The sequence below is a fragment of the Pseudophryne corroboree genome, chromosome 1, assembly GCF_028390025.1.
Source record: "Pseudophryne corroboree isolate aPseCor3 chromosome 1, aPseCor3.hap2, whole genome shotgun sequence".
NCBI lineage: Eukaryota > Metazoa > Chordata > Amphibia > Anura > Myobatrachidae > Pseudophryne > Pseudophryne corroboree.
In genome coordinates, this window is record NC_086444.1 from 147,330,935 (window position 1) to 147,350,377 (window position 19,443).

Sequence of the window (19,443 nt, forward strand, 5' to 3'; positions counted from 1 at the left end):
GTATAAAACTCAGATTGCTCTTTGACCCTTATGAGATTCCACCAAGCCATTGTTTTAAAATATAATATATATATTTTTATTTTTTGCTCTTTTTGCCCTTGTACAAGTACAGTATATGGCCTAAAGATATACAATACTGACATATTACAGGAAGATAAGTGCATGATTGTTGTGTGAATTCATATCTGCAGACACAATGCATACTTTGTATACGGGCACATTATGCATTTTTGCAACATAGAGCCATCTTATCAATTCTCTGAACAATTCTCACACAGGGGTCTATTCATGAAGCAGTGAAAAGAGTGGAGAAGTTGCCCTTGGCAACCAATCAGCTGCTCTGTATGATTTTATAGTATTCAAATTATACATGTTACTTCAGTGCTGATTGGTTCTTCCCCACAGGCTCACTTTTCCAGTTTTCACTGCTTGAATAGACCCCTTTCTCAAAACATACCTTTTTCTGTCCGTTTTTTCTCTGTGTTGCCTGTGAAACGTTTGCATCAAGTACAAGTCAAGTGTGTGTACTCCACAATGGGTAACTGCCTAATGTTAGTCATATAGCACATTCTCCCCTCACCCACGAATACAATTAAAAGATTGTCCTCTAAAGGAAACTAGAATTGTGAGAAAACCGGATTGTGTAGGCATTTTCTACTGAAGGATAGATATCTGTACGTTCTAAATCTTTTAAATCTCAAAGAGGGAAACTCCTTGTTTTTTTTTTTTAATGCCTTTGCAAAGCATAAACGAGTCTGGTATGAGTGGCTAATGCTTCTAATATCACTGTACTCATTGCCGTTTTTACTTGTTTTGCAATTGCATTTTTTTGGGAATGCTTGGTGTTCCACAGGTAGATGAACTGCCTACTGGGATCTCTAAGGTAAATTATCTAACATGGTCCAAAGAAGCTGAGTGGGTACACTGTTTCTAGGCCCAAAAACAGTTGAATCTCCCCCCCTCCCTAAGAGTGTACCCACTCGGCTTGTTTTCACCATAAGGTATGAGCACCCGATGGGAGCTGGGCCGTGGGCGCCAATTATTTGTGCTCTTTTCCTTCTGAGGTAGCGAGCAGAACCAACAGAAGTTCAAGCTTTTGGGGGCCCAAACTGCCGTTTCTTCAGAGTGCTCTATACTTTGAACAGGTTTAGCTGCTTTACGCATCTGAACCCAGTGCATTTAGGTGCGACCAGCGCAATAACTAATGAACACCCACTGCAGTCTCGGAACAGTTGATTATCGCCTGTTGGGCACCCATTACTTCAACACGCCCAGAAACAATTGAATTCCCTCTGAAGTGTGTGAAGAATCTACAGGAGGAATTCAATTGTTTTTCCAAGTGGCTGCCACTAGATGGCACTCTCCAAAATTCAACTGTTGCTCCATTCGTGCACGATTAGCCGTGAGGGGGGACACACAGCTGGAGAGCTGAAATGTGCAAAAAGTAGACAGAACGCCCAAACAGCACCTTTTTGTGTTGAGCCCCTTATTTTAGCTGCTTTATGTGGCTACACCTGGGCTGTTTTGGTGCAACACACACACAAAAATCACATTTGAATAGCGTCCCCCAATCTCCCGTCACTTTAGATGAAAGATCAGGCTCGGACAAACAATTGAATTGCCACCTATGAATTGAATTGCCAGCTATAAGAATAATGACTGTCTGAGAGGTCCTGTGCAGGGATTGGTGGATTTGGAATGAACTTGTAAAGTGCTTTAAAATTATTTTTTTTTATCTGTGCCTATTATTTGGAAATGTATGTACACATGAGAGTCTGGGCCCGTTCTCTTCACCTTGGTGAGAATATGGCAGACACAGAGTTTAGAAAGGTAATCATTGATCTCTTTACCTGTGGACTGCTGAGAGTGCAGGACTGAGCAGTGAATGCAGGTTACTCTGTTGTGCGCTTCTGAGCAAGCCATGTATGTAGACTCTGTATTCAGCATAGAGATCAATGGTCCCTAGTTCACTCTCCTGTTTGTTCTGTTCATAGCTGGATGCATGGCGCAGAGCCCAGATAATTTGTATGTACATAAACTTGGATTATTTGTGTTTCCAGTTGCAGAGATCCTAAGTTTAGAAGGATATTGATAAATCCTACAACACACAAGGGGGCTATGAAAATGGCTTTCAATGCTAAATCCAAAAAGTCTAAAGAGTTATGGCATATAGTTTCCTGTAGGGAAGAAAACTGGATAACTTAAACTAAGGACCTTTTGGACCTAATTTGCAAAGTTTAAAGTGTGCCCTAAAATTGGCTTCCTATACTAACATGAGAGACGGCCAACTCTGCTTAGGTAGCAAATGAGCCTCCCTCCGTCTGCAAGTAATAGGAGCAGGTGCCCCTGGAACAGCGCCGATTCATTGAGAACACAATTCATGAAGATTACAGTAAGTGGCCGGAAAGTGTAGATAGTATAAGTCATATGGAGCATGTTAAAAGCAAACCAGGCAAGATGCAAAAATAATATAAGTGGAGATTCAATTGTTTTGGCCGCAGCTGTCAGTGCCAGGCGCCTGATGGAGCAATTCAATTGTTTCTCCCTTCGACCGCAAACTGCTGGCGGCCCCAACATTTCTGCTCACTGAGCCCCCCCCCCCCCTCTTGAAAGCAGAAATGTGTGAAAAGTGACCCGTTAGAGCGCCCAATCTGCACTTTTACCACCGCACCAAGCACTGGCACTGTATGGCGTGATCAGAGCTATAAAACAATAGGTGACGGGTAATATGCATTTATGGGTGCCCATTAAACTATTGAATTGTCCACTTGAATTAGCAGTCTCCATGTTTCAGTGTTGAGTATACTGTAATCTTGCTATTAGATCGCAGCGGCTGCAGTTTATACTATTCTTAAATAGGTGTGTCTTAGACTCATCTGGAGAATCAGTTTGTGACTCATACCGAGATTTGAGTACCCACAAATCATCTCCATCCAAAGAGATTAACTTTACTTTGTATGTATACTACATGCCTGATCCAATCCCCGACCTCCCTGGCACAGGGATCCATAAGAGCAAAATACTGCAGAGACCTTTATTTTGAAAAGACACACTTGTGTAATTAAGAAAAGAGCACGTTGTACAGTATAACACAGGCCCTTCAGCTCTTTCTGAGGTTTTATATGATACCAGAGATGTCAAGACCTCTGCTAATGGCAAATGGAAAAATAGTAATTCACCATTATAAGCTTCTAATGTGCTGATATCCTGTGCTCAGTAGAAACAATAGATTTCTATCATTTACTGGAAAACTGCTTTTTATTAAATATTACGGTCATAGTGAACATTTTCATAAATATACTGTACTGTATAACCTTTCTAATACCGCTTTTACACCAAGAAAGTGGGTCGCAGCCGGGAGCCCTGACACGGGAGCTACCCGGCTGCGACCCACATCAGCCCCCATTTAGACCGGAGTCACCAACCCGTGTGGGTTGCCGGGTTGGTGACGTTGCCGGTGACGCAACAGGGGCGGCGCTTGGAGATCACATGATTGCACATAGAGTGTAAACGGGAAGCCGGGTCGCATCGACCCGGCTACCGTTTACACTACACAGTTTGCCGGGTTGAACATGTGTTCAACCCCGCGTTCAACCCCGCAAACTTCCCGAGTTGGAATGCCGGGTCACTCGACCCTTTTACACCAGCCAGCAACACGGGTTATGCACGTTCATGTGCAATAACCCGTGTTACTAGCTGGCGGTGTAAAAGGGGTATTAGGGACTAATACAGATTCCATAATATCTTAAACTTAGTATTTAACCATTTCTAGCTGGTTGAAATGCAGCTGGGTGCAAAGACTAATCAATTCAGTTAGGAGCTTTGTTTGAAAAATAAAAAAAATTGGCTGGTACTTTAGCTCTGTCTTCTTTATCTCCATCCAAGGCTTAGTAAATAGACCTCTTTATCTCTGGCTTCTTTATCTCCATCCAAGGCTTAGTAGATAGACCCAAGAGTTCTTAAAGTGGATTTTTAGAAAGTATATCTGAGAGAATGGCTCAGCTATTTTAATGCGCCCCCCCCCCTCCTCCTCCTCCTCCTCCTCATGCAGCTGATAATGAGATGCTTGCAATGTATTGTTAACTTTTATGCTGCCTTCTACATTTAAGTTGTGACACATTAAAGTAGCTAGCCCCCACATCCCTGCTCAGTACAATTAACTTTGGCCGACAGCCTCAGTTAGCTTTAGATTGGTGCAGAAGTATTGATGGACTGTGCACAGTGTTAACCCTTAAGGTGCATACACGTGGTGAGATTCGGGCTAACTCCGATTCTCACTGTGCGATACGGACTAGATCGGTATCACAAGCATTATAATGACTGTACTTGCAATACTGGCTTTGTCCGATTTTGACTACGAGATAGTCAAAATTGACTTGCCTGCACAATCTATCTAGGCTTGCGATACCGACCGCGCATCGGCATCGCAAGGTGACTTTCACCTTGCGATCTGCACTAACTTTCCTTACGATTTTAACTAGTCAAAATCGTAAAAAAAATCTCACCGTGTGTACACACCATAAGTCCCCCCCCCCGAGATGTGGAAGCTGCTTTTTAATCATAAGTGTTAATTTTATCTGTTTCCAAATACAGATAGAATTTAGCTTCCTTGGACATTTGTATGCTAGACAGTTTCCTCATAAACAGATCTATTTGCTTTACTATCCTGTCTAGATGGGCCATGTGGTTGTTATCTGTCATCATATTCTGTTTCTAAAACTGCATACACTCTGAGTGACGTCGTCTAGTATTTCCCCTCCCAGTCCGGGCGGTCTGTGGCCCGTACACACTGAGCGGTATGACCTTTCATATCGCTCAGTGATGTCACGCAGCGGCCGTTGTCGCCGGCATACACACTTTCAGAGAATCTGAACAACGTCGCTCATGAAGGGAGAAAATGAGTGACGTTGTTCATATCGGCAAGTGTGTATGCACCTTAACATTTTTATATGCAAACTGTCCTAATTGTAAAGAAATATATTGGTACTACTGTATATAAATAACTGTTAATAAATAAAATGTATAAATTCATTGAGCCACTTTCCAAGAATTTCTATCTGTTGTAGGAATCTTCTGAACAAGTGCCATTCACTAGTTGTCTGTAGCGGGATTTTGACAAGGGTGCCTTTTTATAGCTAGGTTATTTTTTGGGTGGCCATAAGACCTGAAAATATCGGCTTACAACTTGCATTGCTTGTTTTATTTTTGGTGTTGAGCTCAGTAAAATAGCTCTGCGTCTGTCTGAGCTAATCTGGATTTGGATAAATGGCAGGCAATATAGTCTGCATGGGTGGCATATGTGGCCCTAAATAACTTTTATGGGTAACCATCATAGAACATTGAGAAGTTAGAGCGCCTGCATCAATTATTAACCACAGTAGTGTCAGTTATAACTGGCTAGTCCATTCGTTTGAGAGGGTTTCCTTATCCAAACACACTGCTTTATAAACTGGAGAGAATCCTTATACAAACTCTGTTATCGGGGTCTCTTAGAAAAGGTCCATATAGGAGTACATTGTTGAGGACTGTTGCCATCATTGGACTAAATTAAATTCAGTGCAAATTGAATAGCACCGGGAATTAGCTCCCGGAGCTATTCAATTCAGCGCGTTTTTGTGTCGGAGAAGGCCGCTTCTCACGGACTAAACAGGGTGTTTTGTCGCAAGAGCTGGCATTCTCCGACTAAAGTGCCTGGTACGATGCTGTTTCCGCTGCGCTAATGGCGGAAAACAGCATTGCGCCAGCACTTTGGATGGATTCCTGCTTGCACCTCACGGGAGTGCGAGAAGAAATATTCTCAGTGGGCATCACTTCACACTGAATTGAATAGCACCGGGAGCTAATTCTGCATTGAATTGAGCCCATTGATTTAGAGAAATCAGAATAATGCTTTGCTGAAAATTAGAATTGTTGTTTTAATCCGAATGGAACTTGTGGTAATGCACATGTTATTTTTCACATGTAAATATTCCTGTTGTCTTTAATTTTAGTTTTCAAAGAGGTTTGATCTGTACGCCAGACTGCTTTCATACCAAAACATACAGTGTTGGCGGTGGATAAACACTGGTTCTGTGATCCTGTTTATATATTTAGCTTGTTCCTAGTTCTCAGTTTATTTTTGGCTTAGACCTGTGCTCAAATATGAGCTTGCTTTGAGTCCATGGGCAACATCTTCTTCAAAAACGGTAAAACACTGGAATTGGTTTTAATTATACAGTATTATACCTTTGATCCACCATCCCCCAAACTAGAAGACTGGTGGGTGGTTAGTGTCTAGAATACCTTCCATATATGAGATATATACCTTCTGTTATTTGGGCAGATACAGCAATGCTCAGATGATCCTGTCAACAAGCTTGGTTGCTTTTGATCAACGTAGCCCAACAAGGGTTGACCCAAAACAATTGTTCTGCTCGGTGAAAGTTTGATCACAAACACACAGGCGAATCTGCTCAAACGATTACCTCATTGGTTTGTTTATACGGATATCGGCCAACCACAATGCATAGGCCCCATGCTTTTATTATTATTGGTAGGCCACATCAAATTACAGAACATTTCTATGTAAAGGATAAGAATTTTGAAACGTACCTGTTAAATTGATGGTAAGCAATGGCTAATTCTTTTAAGCTGTCACACCAGATATAAAAAATTTCTGCATTCATTCACAACTGGTGCAGCAGTGCCAGGAGCAGGCTTGAAAATAAAGCAATTTAACATTGCAACTAAAGTTTATTTCATAGATCCTAAAATAATTTTTTCAAAAGGTCAAAAACATTTTCCAAAACACTACCCAAAATAACACCTTAATGTACAGTATGTGTGAAATCTGCAAGCTGTAAATAGTCAAATAGTCTAAAGGTGGGTACACACTATTAGATATATCTGCAGATCAATTGATCTGCAGATATATCTATGTACGGATCGGGCAGTGTGCTGTGCATACACACAGCCCGATCCGTCGGGGGACTGACGTCATGAACTGGGCGCACCCGCCCAGTTCACCTGTCAATCACCGCCGGCCGCCGCAGCATGTGTACGGGCGGTCGGACGACCGCCCCGTACACACACAGCGACGGGCCAATATATCGTTAGATATATTGGCTGTCGGCTGTGCTGCGCGGCCGACGCGATACGTCTGTGAACAACGGAGTTCACAGACGTATCGCCCGTACACACTGGCCGACGGTCCCGCGATGTATCGGCCGTTCAAGAGAACGGCCGATACATCGACCAGTGTGTACGGGCCTTAAGTCAGCGGTGGCCAACCAGTGGCTCTTGAGCCGCATGTGGCTCTTTCTTTATTTAAATGTAGCTCCCAACACCCTAAATCATGTTACCACACAGATACAGAAACTGCTATACTCCAGCCAGACATGGCAGCAACACTACAGGGACTGAAAATTGAAGGAGCCAGATACTAGAGGCAAGACACCCACTGGCAAACAGAGAACACATTAGGGGCTGCAGCAATGGCACGACTTGGTGGGGGAACTTTAGTGACACATGAGGGTGGGCTAGAATGACACAAGGCGGAGCTGGCTGGAGTGACACAGAAGGGTCCTGGCAGGAGTGACACATGGGAGAGCTGGCTTGAGTGACATAGGGGGGTGCTGGTAGGAGTGACATAGGAGGGTGCTAGCAGGAGTGTCACATAGGGAGCTGGCTGGAGTGACATAAGAGGGTGCTAGCAGGAGTGTCACATGGGGTGCTGGCTGGAGTGACACATGGGGAAACTTAAGTTTATTATGTGAATCTGGCTTTCTCTATCGTCCTAGTGGATGCTGGGGTTCCTGAAAGGACCATGGGGAATAGCGGCTCCGCAGGAGACAGGGCACAAAAAGTAAAGCTTTCCGATCAGGTGGTGTGCACTGGCTCCTCCCCCTATGACCCTCCTCCAAGCCTCAGTTAGATTTTTGTGCCCGGCCGAGAAGGGTGCAATCTAGGTGGCTCTCCTAAAGAGCTGCTTAGAGAAAGTTTAGCTTAGGTTTTTTATTTTACAGTGAGTCCTGCTGGCAACAGGATCACTGCAACGAGGGACTTAGGGGAGAAGAAGTGAACTCACCTGCGTGCAGGATGGATTGGCTTCTTGGCTACTGGACATCAGCTCCAGAGGGACGATCACAGGTACAGCCTGGATGGTCACCGGAGCCTCGCCGCCGGCCCCCTTGCAGATGCTGAAACATGAAGAGGTCCAGAATCGGCGGCAGAAGACTCCTCAGTCTTCTAAAGGTAGCGCACAGCACTGCAGCTGTGCGCCATTTTCCTCTCAGCACACTTCACACGGCAGTCACTGAGGGTGCAGGGCGCTGGGAGGGGAGCGCCCTGGGAGGCAAATGAAAACCTATTTGGCTAAAAAATACCTCACATATAGCCTCCGGGGGCTATATGGAGATATTTAACCCCTGCCAGAATACACTAAAGAGCGGGAGACGAGCCCGCCGAAAAAGGGGCGGGGCCTATCTCCTCAGCACACAGCGCCATTTTCCTTACACAGCTCCGCTGGTCAGGACGGCTCCCAGGTCTCTCCCCTGCACTGCACTACAGAAACAGGGTAAAACAAGAGAGGGGGGGCAAAATAGTGGCAAAAATTATATTATAAAAGCAGCTATACAGGGAGCACTTATTATAAGGCTATCCCTGTCATATATAGCGCTTTTGGTGTGTGCTGGCAAACTCTCCCTCTGTCTCCCCAAAGGGCTAGTGGGGTCCTGTCTTCGTTAAGAGCATTCCCTGTGTGTCTGCTGTGTGTCGGTACGTGTGTGTCGACATGTATGAGGACGATATTGGTGTGGAGGCGGAGCAATTGCCAAATATGGGGATGTCACCTCCTAGGGGGTCGACACCAGAATGGATGCCTTTATTTATGGAATTACGGGATAGTGTCAACACGCTAAAGCAGTCGTTTGACGACATGAGACGGCCGGACAATCAGTTAGTGCCTGTCCAGGCGCCTCAAACACCGTCAGGGGCTGTAAAACGCCCTTTGCCTCAGTCGGTCGACACAGACCCAGACACAGGCACTGATTCCAGTGGCGACGGTGACGAATCAACCGTATTTTCCAGTAGGGCCACACGTTATATGATTTTGGCAATGAAGGAGGCGTTACATTTAGCTGATACTACAGGTACCACTAAACAGGGTATTATGTGGGGTGTGAAAAAACTACCTATAGTTTTTCCTGAATCAGAAGAACTAAATGATGTATGTGATGAAGCGTGGGTTGCCCCCGATAAAAAGATGCTAATTTCAAAGAAGTTATTGGCTTTATACCCTTTCCCGCCAGAGGTTAGGGCGCGCTGGGAAACACCTCCTAGGGTGGACAAGGCGCTCACACGCTTATCTAAACAAGTGGCGTTACCCTCTCCTGAGACGGCCGCACTTAAAGATCCAGCAGATAGGAGGATGGAAAATATCCAAAAAAGTATATACACACATACAGGTGTTATACTACGACCAGCTATAGCGACAGCCTGGATGTGCAGTGCTGGAGTAGCTTGGTCAGAGTCCCTGATTGAAAATATTGATACCCTGGATAGGGACAATGTTTTACTGTCTTTAGAGCAAATAAAGGATGCATTTCTTTATATGCGTGATGCACAGAGGGATATCTGCACACTGGCATCACGGGTAAGTGCTATGTCCATTTCGGCCAGAAGAAGTTTATGGACGCGACAGTGGTCAGGCGATGCGGACTCAAAACGGCATATGGAAGTTTTGCCGTATAAAGGGGAGGAGTTATTTGGAGTCGGTCTATCAGATTTGGTGGCCACGGCTACAGCCGGGAAATCCACCTTTTTACCTCAAGCTACTCCCCAACAGAAAAAGACACCGACTTTTCAACCGCAGCCCTTTCGTTCCTTTAAAAACAAGAGAGCAAAGGGATATTCATATCTGCCACGAGGCAGAGGAAGGGGGAAGAGACACCAACAGGCAGCTCCTTCCCAGGAACAGAAGCCCTCCCCCGCTTCTACAAAAGCCTCAGCATGACGCTGGGGCTTCTCAAGCGGACTCGGGGGCGGTGGGCGGTCGTCTCAAGAATTTCAGCGCGCAGTGGGCTCACTCGCAGGTAGATCCCTGGATCCTGCAGATAATATCTCAGGGGTACAGGTTGGAACTAGAGACAGATCCGCCTCGCCGTTTCCTGAAGTCTGCTTTACCAACGTCCCCCTCCGAAAGGGAGACTGTTTTGGAAGCCATTCACAAGCTGTACTCTCAGCAGGTGATAGTCAAGGTACCTCTTCTACAACAGGGAAAGGGGTATTATTCCACTCTATTTGTGGTACCGAAGCCGGACGGCTCGGTAAGACCTATTCTAAATCTGAAGTCCTTGAACCTGTACATAAAGAAGTTCAAGTTCAAAATGGAGTCACTCAGAGCAGTGATAGCGAACCTGGAAGAAGGGGACTTTATGGTGTCCTTGGACATCAAGGATGCGTACCTCCACGTTCCAATTTACCCCTCACACCAGGGGTACCTCAGGTTCGTTGTACAAAACTGTCACTATCAGTTTCAGACGCTGCCGTTCGGATTGTCCACGGCACCTCGGGTCTTTACAAAGGTAATGGCCGAGATGATGATTCTTCTTCGAAGAAAAGGCGTATTAATTATCCCATACTTGGACGATCTCCTAATAAGGGCAAGGTCCAGAGAACAGCTAGAGATGGGATTAGCACTGTCTCAAGAAGTGCTAAAACAGCACGGCTGGATTCTGAATATTCCAAAATCCCAGTTAATGCCGACAACTCGTCTGCTGTTCCTAGGGATGATTCTGGACACGGTTCAGAAAAAGGTTTTTCTCCCGGAGGAAAAAGCCAAGGAGTTATCCGAGCTTGTCAGGAACCTCCTAAAACCAGGAAAGGTGTCTGTACATCAATGCACAAGAGTCCTGGGAAAAATGGTGGCTTCTTACGAAGCAATTCCATTCGGCAGATTCCATGCACGAATTTTCCAGAGGGATCTGTTGGACAAATGGTCAGGGTCGCATCTTCAGATGCACCAGCGGATAACCCTGTCTCCAAGGACAAGGGTATCTCTTCTGTGGTGGTTGCAGAGTGCTCATCTATTGGAGGGCCGCAGATTCGGCATACAGGATTGGATCCTGGTGACCACGGACGCCAGCCTGAGAGGCTGGGGAGCAGTCACACAAGGAAGAAACTTCCAGGGAGTGTGGACGAGCCTGGAAACGTCTCTTCACATAAACATTCTGGAACTAAGAGCAATCTACAATGCTCTAAGCCAGGCAGAACCTCTGCTTCAAGGAAAACCGGTGTTGATCCAGTCGGACAACATCACGGCAGTCGCCCATGTAAACAGACAGGGCGGCACAAGAAGCAGGAGTGCAATGGCAGAAGCTGCAAGGATTCTTCGCTGGGCAGAGAATCATGTGATAGCACTGTCAGCAGTGTTCATCCCGGGAGTGGACAACTGGGAAGCAGACTTCCTCAGCAGACACGACCTTCACCCGGGAGAGTGGGGACTTCATCCGGAAGTCTTCCACATGCTGGTAACCCGTTGGGAAAGACCAATGGTGGACATGATGGCGTCTCGCCTCAACAAAAAACTGGACAGGTATTGCGCCAGGTCAAGAGATCCGCAGGCAATAGCTGTGGACGCGCTGGTAACGCCTTGGGTGTACCAGTCGGTGTATGTGTTTCCTCCTCTGCCTCTCATACCAAAAGTATTGAGAATTATACGGCAAAGAGGCGTAAGAACGATACTAGTGGTTCCGGATTGGCCAAGAAGGACTTGGTACCCGGAACTTCAAGAGATGATCACGGAAGATCCGTGGCCTCTACCTCTAAGGAGGGACTTGCTTCAGCAGGGTCCCTGTCTGTTTCAAGACTTACCGCGGCTGCGTTTGACGGCATGGCGGTTGAACGCCGGATCCTAAAGGAAAAAGGCATGCCGGAAGAAGTCATTCCTACTTTGATTAAAGCAAGGAAGGAAGTAACCGTGCAACACTATCACCGCATTTGGCGAAGATATGTTGCGTGGTGCGAGGATCGGAGTGCTCCGACGGAGGAATTTCAACTGGGTCGATTCCTACATTTCCTGCAATCAGGATTGTCTATGGGTCTCAAATTGGGATCTATTAAGGTTCAAATTTCGGCCCTGTCGATTTTCTTTCAAAAAGAATTGGCTTCAGTTCCTGAAGTCCAGACTTTTGTTAAGGGAGTGCTGCATATACAGCCTCCTGTGGTGCCTCCAGTGGCACCGTGGGATCTCAATGTGGTTTTGGAATTTCTAAAATCTCATTGGTTTGAACCACTAAAAAAGGTGGATTTAAAATATCTCACATGGAAAGTGACCATGTTACTAGACCTGGCTTCGGCCAGGAGAGTGTCAGAACTGGCAGCTTTATCTTACAAAAGCCCATATCTGATTTTCCATTCGGACAGGGCAGAACTGCGGACTCGTCCGCATTTTCTCCCTAAGGTGGTGTCAGCATTTCATCTGAACCAGCCTATTGTAGTGCCTGCGGCTACAAGTGACTTGGAGGACTCCAAGTTACTGGACGTTGTCAGAGCATTAAAAATATATATTGCAAGGACAGCTGGAGTCAGAAAATCTGACTCGTTGTTTATATTGTATGCACCCAACAAGATGGGTGCTCCTGCGTCTAAGCAGACGATTGCTCGTTGGATTTGTAGCACAATCCAACTTGCACATTCTGTGGCAGGCCTGCCACAGCCTAAATCTGTAAAGGCCCACTCCACAAGGAAGGTGGGCTCATCTTGGGCGGCTGCCCGAGGGGTCTCGGCATTACAACTTTGCCGAGCAGCTACGTGGTCAGGGGAGAACACGTTTGTAAAATTTTACAAATTTGATACTCTGGCTAAGGAGGACCTGGAGTTCTCTCATTCGGTGCTGCAGAGTCATCCGCACTCTCCCGCCCGTTTGGGAGCTTTGGTATAATCCCCATGGTCCTTTCAGGAACCCCAGCATCCACTAGGACGATAGAGAAAATAAGAATTTACTTACTGATAATTCTATTTCTCGGAGTCCGTAGTGGATGCTGGGCGCCCATCCCAAGTGCGGATTATCTGCAATAATTGTACATAGTTATTGTTAACTAATTCGGGTTATTGTTTAGGAAGCCATCTTTCAGAGGCTCCTCTGTTATCATACTGTTAACTGGGTTTGATCACAAGTTGTACGGTGTGATTGGTGTGGCTGGTATGAGTCTTACCCGGGATTCAAAATTCCTCCCTTATTGTGTACGCTCGTCCGGGCACAGTACCTAACTGAGGCTTGGAGGAGGGTCATAGGGGGAGGAGCCAGTGCACACCACCTGATCGGAAAGCTTTACTTTTTGTGCCCTGTCTCCTGCGGAACCGCTATTCCCCATGGTCCTTTCAGGAACCCCAGCATCCACTACGGACTCTGAGAAATAGAATTATCGGTAAGTAAATTCTTATTTTTTCAATTATTTTATGTGAAAGTAGCTTTTTCAATGTATCTGACTTTAACATTTTTTTTATTTTATGTCGTTCTGGCTTTTTCAATGTATTTTATACCTGGGGCGTGGTCTAGCAGGCACAAGGCCACATTCCATTTTTGCATGCGCGCCTTCGGCTTGATGTCGGCTCTTTGACGTACCTAACAAGGTTTTTTGGCTCTTTGTCACTTACTGGTTGGCCGTCCCTGGTCTAAGTACAGGGACTGTTCTAAAAAGGGTTATTGTGACCTGTGCTCAGATATCCGGTTACTGGAATTGTCTGATTCTTTTTGTAGATGCAATAAAGACACCTCCTTAGAATTCCTTCTCTGCATTGTTTGCCGGGCCTGGGTACTTTTCCAGTACTCTCTGGAATGACTGAGATATGATCAGACTGTTTATACAATGAACAAAAACATCTCTAAACTCTAGGGCTTGGGAATTGGCGTGTTGTTAGGACCAACCCCTGTGCAAATTAAAATAAAGATTTATTATCTAGCTGATCTTAAAAAGTTATATATTAAAGTGAATTAGATGTTAAGCATTGTACAGATCTTGAGACAAGCAATGCATTAAAAGTGAAATAAGTATATGTTGCATTTGTAAATTAGTTAAAAATGACACAGGAGAACTCCATGTTTGTTCTTTTGGCTAACATGATACCATGTACAGTATAAAGGCCAGTACACACTGGGAGATGTGTGCTGGGCGATCTAGCACAGATCGCTCAGCACACATCTCTCCGCCCGCTTACCACACAGCACGCAGGGGGGGGGGGGACGACACTCACTTCACACAGCGGTGAAGTGAGCGATCTGATATATTGTGCCATGCAGGCCAATCTAGTACCGGCGATAGCGACGCGCAGGGCCGCGCATAGCTATCACTATGGGGCATACACACGGAGAGATCCATGCTTGATTTCTAAGCAGTCTAGTCAGATTGCTAAGAAATTAAGCACGGATCTCTCCGTGTGTACCCCCCTTAAGCCATGAAAAGCTGGAGTCATTAAGTGGTCAAGATGAAGTTCTATGAGTAGACTTCCGATAGAGAACTAGGAACTAAGGATCAAATAGGGTTGAGGTTACCTAAAGGTTAAAAACGGGGCAGACTAGATGGTCCAAGTGGTTCTTGTGGTGCATTAGATGTTGGACGGGTGGTGAGAGAGGATGATAATTCTTGCAATGTAATGTTGGACTGATGGGATGGGGATAGCTGAGTGAGGGGAAGCCAGGTAGGAGGAAGTTGCAGTCATCTATCCATGCTGGAAGTAATGAGAGTGTATATACTCCTTTCCTTGCAATGTTGCTGCATGTTTTGCATCCAAAAGGACAGTAATGCCCGAAATGGTTGCTGTTTCTCCAAGCAATAAAGCTCCTTAGCGTGGGGCTACCCATCTGTGTCCCTTTTACATTAAGGGGTATATTCAATTGAAGTCGAAAGCTGCTGTCTGTCAAAAAGACAGCAGTTGTCGACTTTTTTTAGGTACCTATTCAGTATTTTCGACAAGTTGAGGTATTCGACTTGTTAAAAAGCACGTGGATCGGCGGAATAGCTGCCGATCCCCTTTTCGACCATCTTAATCCGACATAAAAAAAATGTCAGACTGAGATGTGGGACCCGAGAGGAGGAGGAAGGGGGGGGAAGGAGCTGCGGGCATACAGGGGAGATCAGCGCTACAGTAGCGCTGCAGCAGGATGTCACACAGCCACGCCCCTCACGGCAGCTTCCACCCGGCTCCAGCAAGTGAGGTCACACTTGCTGGAGCCGGGTGGATACTGCCGTGAGGTCGGGCGGCTGTGTGACATCCTCCTGCAGCGCTACTTCAACGCTGATCTCCGCCGGCTGTCCCCGCTGGGAAATTGAGATGGGATTGAATAGGGGTTGTCTGATCCATTCCGACAAATACATGTCGGAATGGATCCGGCGCTAATTGAATATACCCCTAGGTATGTGTCTGAGAAGCTCGCTGTTGATTTTGCACACTGGTCACATTGATTAAATTGACAATTGTAAAGCGCAACAGAATATGCTACGCTATATAATAAACTGCAAATATTAATTTACTTTGCTGCCCGCCCATTGCAAAAGGAGCCTCCCCCCCCGACAAACCTCTCATTGGGAGGGTTAATAAAGTAGCGTAAGAATCAACCATGCATAACGGCGGTACTGTATCAGTATACAAGTCTCTCCTATATCTACTCCTACTAATATAATTGTGTCTTCTTACAGGTGGCCTGCTGCTGTGGGGTCGCACCCTGTGCACTCTGCTGTACGTGCTGCCCTAAGATCAAGCAGTCTACAAGCACCCGCATCATGTATGGCTTATTCTTCTTTCTGGTCACCTTCGTCTGTGGCGTTATGATGTCACCTACTGTGGCTAAGTTAATGAAGGATCATGTGAGTTACAAAATGTGCTGGTGTTTTTTGGTTGTTTTTTTGTTCCTGGTGTCATGAGAATTGAGTATTGTGCCCATTGTTATTTAGCTTTGCACTTTGTTAGATCATTGAAATAGAACTCAACTTTCTGAGATGTAATATATTGAAAAGCAGTGTATTATGATATAAATGAAGTGTTCATTCCTAACTAAATGAGTCCACCATACTTTGACATCTCTGTAAAAGGTAAGCATGTACTGTGGTGATGTTTCTCTAAGGAGACAGGCATAGAGTGACTGACAGTCTTGCAAACTTTCTAGTAAGGGACACACTACCCTAAAATGTAACCATGAGTGATAGAAACATGCCACTAAAACATAATTTCTCTAACGTCCTAGTGGATGATGGGAACTCCGAAAGGACCATGGGGATAGCGGCTCCGCAGGAGTCTGGGCACAACTAAAAGAAAGCTTTTAGACTACCTGGTGTGCACTGGCTCCTCCCACTATGACCCTCCTCCAAGCCTCAGTTAGATTTTTGTGCCCGGCCGAGCTGGATGCACACTAGGGGCTCTCCTGAGCTCTTAGAAAGAAAGTATATTTTAGTTTTTTTATTTTACAGTGAGACCTGCTGGCAACAGGCTCACTGCAACGAGGGACTAAGGGGAGAAGAAGCGAAACTACCTGCTTGCAGCTAGCTTGGGCTTCTTAGGCTACTGGACACCATTAGCTCCAGAGGGATCGACCGCATGGAACTGGCCTTGGTGTTCGTTCCCGGAGCCGCGCCGCCGTCCCCCTTACAGAGCCAGAAGCAAGAAAAAGTCCGGAAAATCGGCGGCATGAAGACTTCTGTCTTCACCAAGGTAGCGCACAGCACTGCAGCTGTGCGCCATTGCTCCTCATACACACTTCACACTCCGGTCACTGAGGGTGCAGGGCGCTGGGGGGGGGCGCCCTGAGCAGCAATAAAAACACCTTGGCTGGCAAAACAATCACAATATATAGCCCCAGAGGCTATATATGTGATAATTACCCCTGCCAGAATCCAGAAAAAAGCGGGAGAAAAGTCAGCGAAAAAGGGGCGGAGCTATCTCCCTCAGCACACTGGCGCCATTTCTCCCTCACAGCTCCGTTGGAAGGAAGCTCCCTGGCTCTCCCCTGCAGTCTACACTACAGAAAGGGTAAAAAAGAGAGGGGGGGCACTAAATTTAGGCGCAGTAAATATTATATCAGCTATAGGGGACATAATTCAGTTAGTCCCTGCATTATATAGCGCTCTGGTGTGTGCTGGCATACTCTCTCTCTGTCTCCCCAAAGGGCTTTTGTGGGGTCCTGTCCTCTGTTAGAGCATTCCCGCTGTGTGTGCGGTGTGTCGGTACGGCTGTGTCGACATGTTTGATGAGGAAAATTATGTGGAGGCGGAGCAGATGCCTATAGAAGTGATGTCACCCCCTGCGGGGCAGACACCTAAGTGGATGGTTTTATGGAAGGAATTACGTGCAAGTGTCGACTCCTTACACAAAAAATTTGACGACATGCCAAATGCGGGACAGCCGGCTTCTCAGCTCGTGCCTGCCCAGGTGTCTCAAAGGCCATCAGGGGCTCTAAAACGCCCGCTACCTCAGATGGCAGATGCAGATGTCGACACGGATACTGATACCAGTGTCGACGACGATGAGTCTAATCTAATGTCCACTAGGGCCATTCGTTGCATGATTGAGGCAATGAAAGAGGTGTTACACATTTCGGATATAAACCCAGGTACCACTAAAAAGGGTATTATGTTTGGGGAGAAAAAACTACCCGTAGTTTTTCCCCCATCTGAAGAATTAAATGAAGTGTGTGAAGAAGCGTGGGCTTTCCCCCGATAAAAGATTGGTAATCTCTAAAAAATTACTAATGGCGTTCCCTTTCCCGCCAGAGGATAGGGCACGTTGGGAAACACCTCCTAGGGTGGATAAAGCGCTCACACGTTTGTCTAAACAGGTGGCACTTCCGTCTCCGGATACGGCCGCCCTGAAGGAGCCTGCGGATAGAAAGCAGGAGGCGATCCTGAAGTCTGTATATACACACTCAGGCATTATACTTAGACCAGCTATTGCGTCAGCATGGATGTGCAGTGCTGCCGCTGCATGGTCAGATTCCCTGTCAGAAAATATTGACACCCTAGACAGGGACACTATTCTGCTAACCATAGAGCATATAAAAGACTCAGTCTTATACATGAGAGATGCACAGAGGGAGATCTGCCGGCTGGCATCTAAAATAAGTGCATTGTCCATTTCTGCTAGGAGAGGCTTATGGACTCGGCAGTGGACAGGGGATGCAGATTCCAAAAGGCACATGGAAGTTTTGCCTTATAAGGGTGAGGAGTTATTCGGGGATGGTCTCTCGGACCTAGTTTCCACAGCAACAGCTGGGAAGTCAGCATTTTTACCCCATGTTCCCTCACAGCCTAAGAAAGCGCCGTTTTATCAGGTACAGTCCTTTCGGACCCAGAAAAACAGGCGAGGAAAAGGCGGGTCTTTTCTGTCCAGAGGCAGAGGTAGGGGAAAAAGGCTGCAACAAACAGCAGGTTCCCAGGAGCAAAAGTCCTCCCCCGCTTCTTCCAAGTCCGCCGCATGACGGTGGGGCTCCACAGGCGGAGCCAGGTACGGTGGGGGGCCGCCTCAAAAATTTCAGCGATCAGTGGGCTCGCTCACAGGTGGATCCCTGGATCTTTCAAGTAGTATCTCAGGGGTACAAGCTGGAATTCGAGGCGTCTCCCCCCTGCCGTTTTCTCAAATCTGCCTTGCCAACAACTCCCTCGGGCAGGGAGGCTGTGCTAGAGGCAATTCACAAGCTGTATTCCCAGCAGGTGATAGTCAAGGTGCCCCTACTTCAACAAGGACGGGGTTACTATTCCACACTGGTTGTGGTACCGAAACCGGACGGTTCGGTGAGACCCATTTTAAATTTGAAATCCTTGAACACATACATAAAAAAATTCAAGTTCAAGATGGAATCGCTCAGGGCGGTTATTGCAAGCCTGGACGAGGGGGATTACATGGTATCCCTGGACATCAAGGATGCTTACCTGCATGTCCCCATTTATCATCCTCACCAGGAGTACCTCAGATTTGCGGTACAGAATTGCCATTACCAATTCCAGACGCTGCCGTTTGGACTGTCCACGGCACCGAGGGTGTTTACCAAGGTAATGGCGGAAATGATGATACTCCTTCGAAAAAAGGGAGTTTTAATTATCCCGTACTTGGACGATCTCCTAATAAAGGCGAGATCCAGGGAGCAGTTGTTGGTAGGAGTAGCACTATCTCAGGAGGTGCTACACCAGCACGGTTGGATTCTGAATATTCCAAAGTCACAGCTGGTTCCGACGACACGTCTACTGTTCCTGGGAATGATTCTGGACACAGTCCAGAAAAAAGTGTTTCTCCCGGAGGAGAAAGCCAAGGAGCTGTCATCTCTAGTCAGAGACCTCCTGAAACCAAAACAGGTGTCGGTGCATCACTGCACGCGAGTCCTGGGAAAGATGGTGGCTTCTTACGAAGCAATTCCTTTCGGCAGGTTCCATGCCAGAATCTTTCAGTGGGACCTGTTGGACCAATGGTCCGGATCGCATC

The 19,443-nt window shown here is 46.4% G+C and overlaps 1 protein-coding gene across 2 annotated transcripts in view; it reads left to right on the forward strand.

The window, feature by feature from the left end:
- SERINC5 (serine incorporator 5) overlaps window positions 1–19,443 on the forward strand; it is a 173,437-nt gene that overhangs the window by 53,570 nt on the left and 100,424 nt on the right. For both annotated transcript variants that reach the window (XM_063963465.1, XM_063963467.1), the window contains exon 2: window positions 15,675–15,842. In XM_063963465.1, coding sequence (XP_063819535.1) covers window positions 15,675–15,842 — 168 coding nt within the window. The remainder of the gene's footprint in view (window positions 1–15,674; window positions 15,843–19,443) is intronic.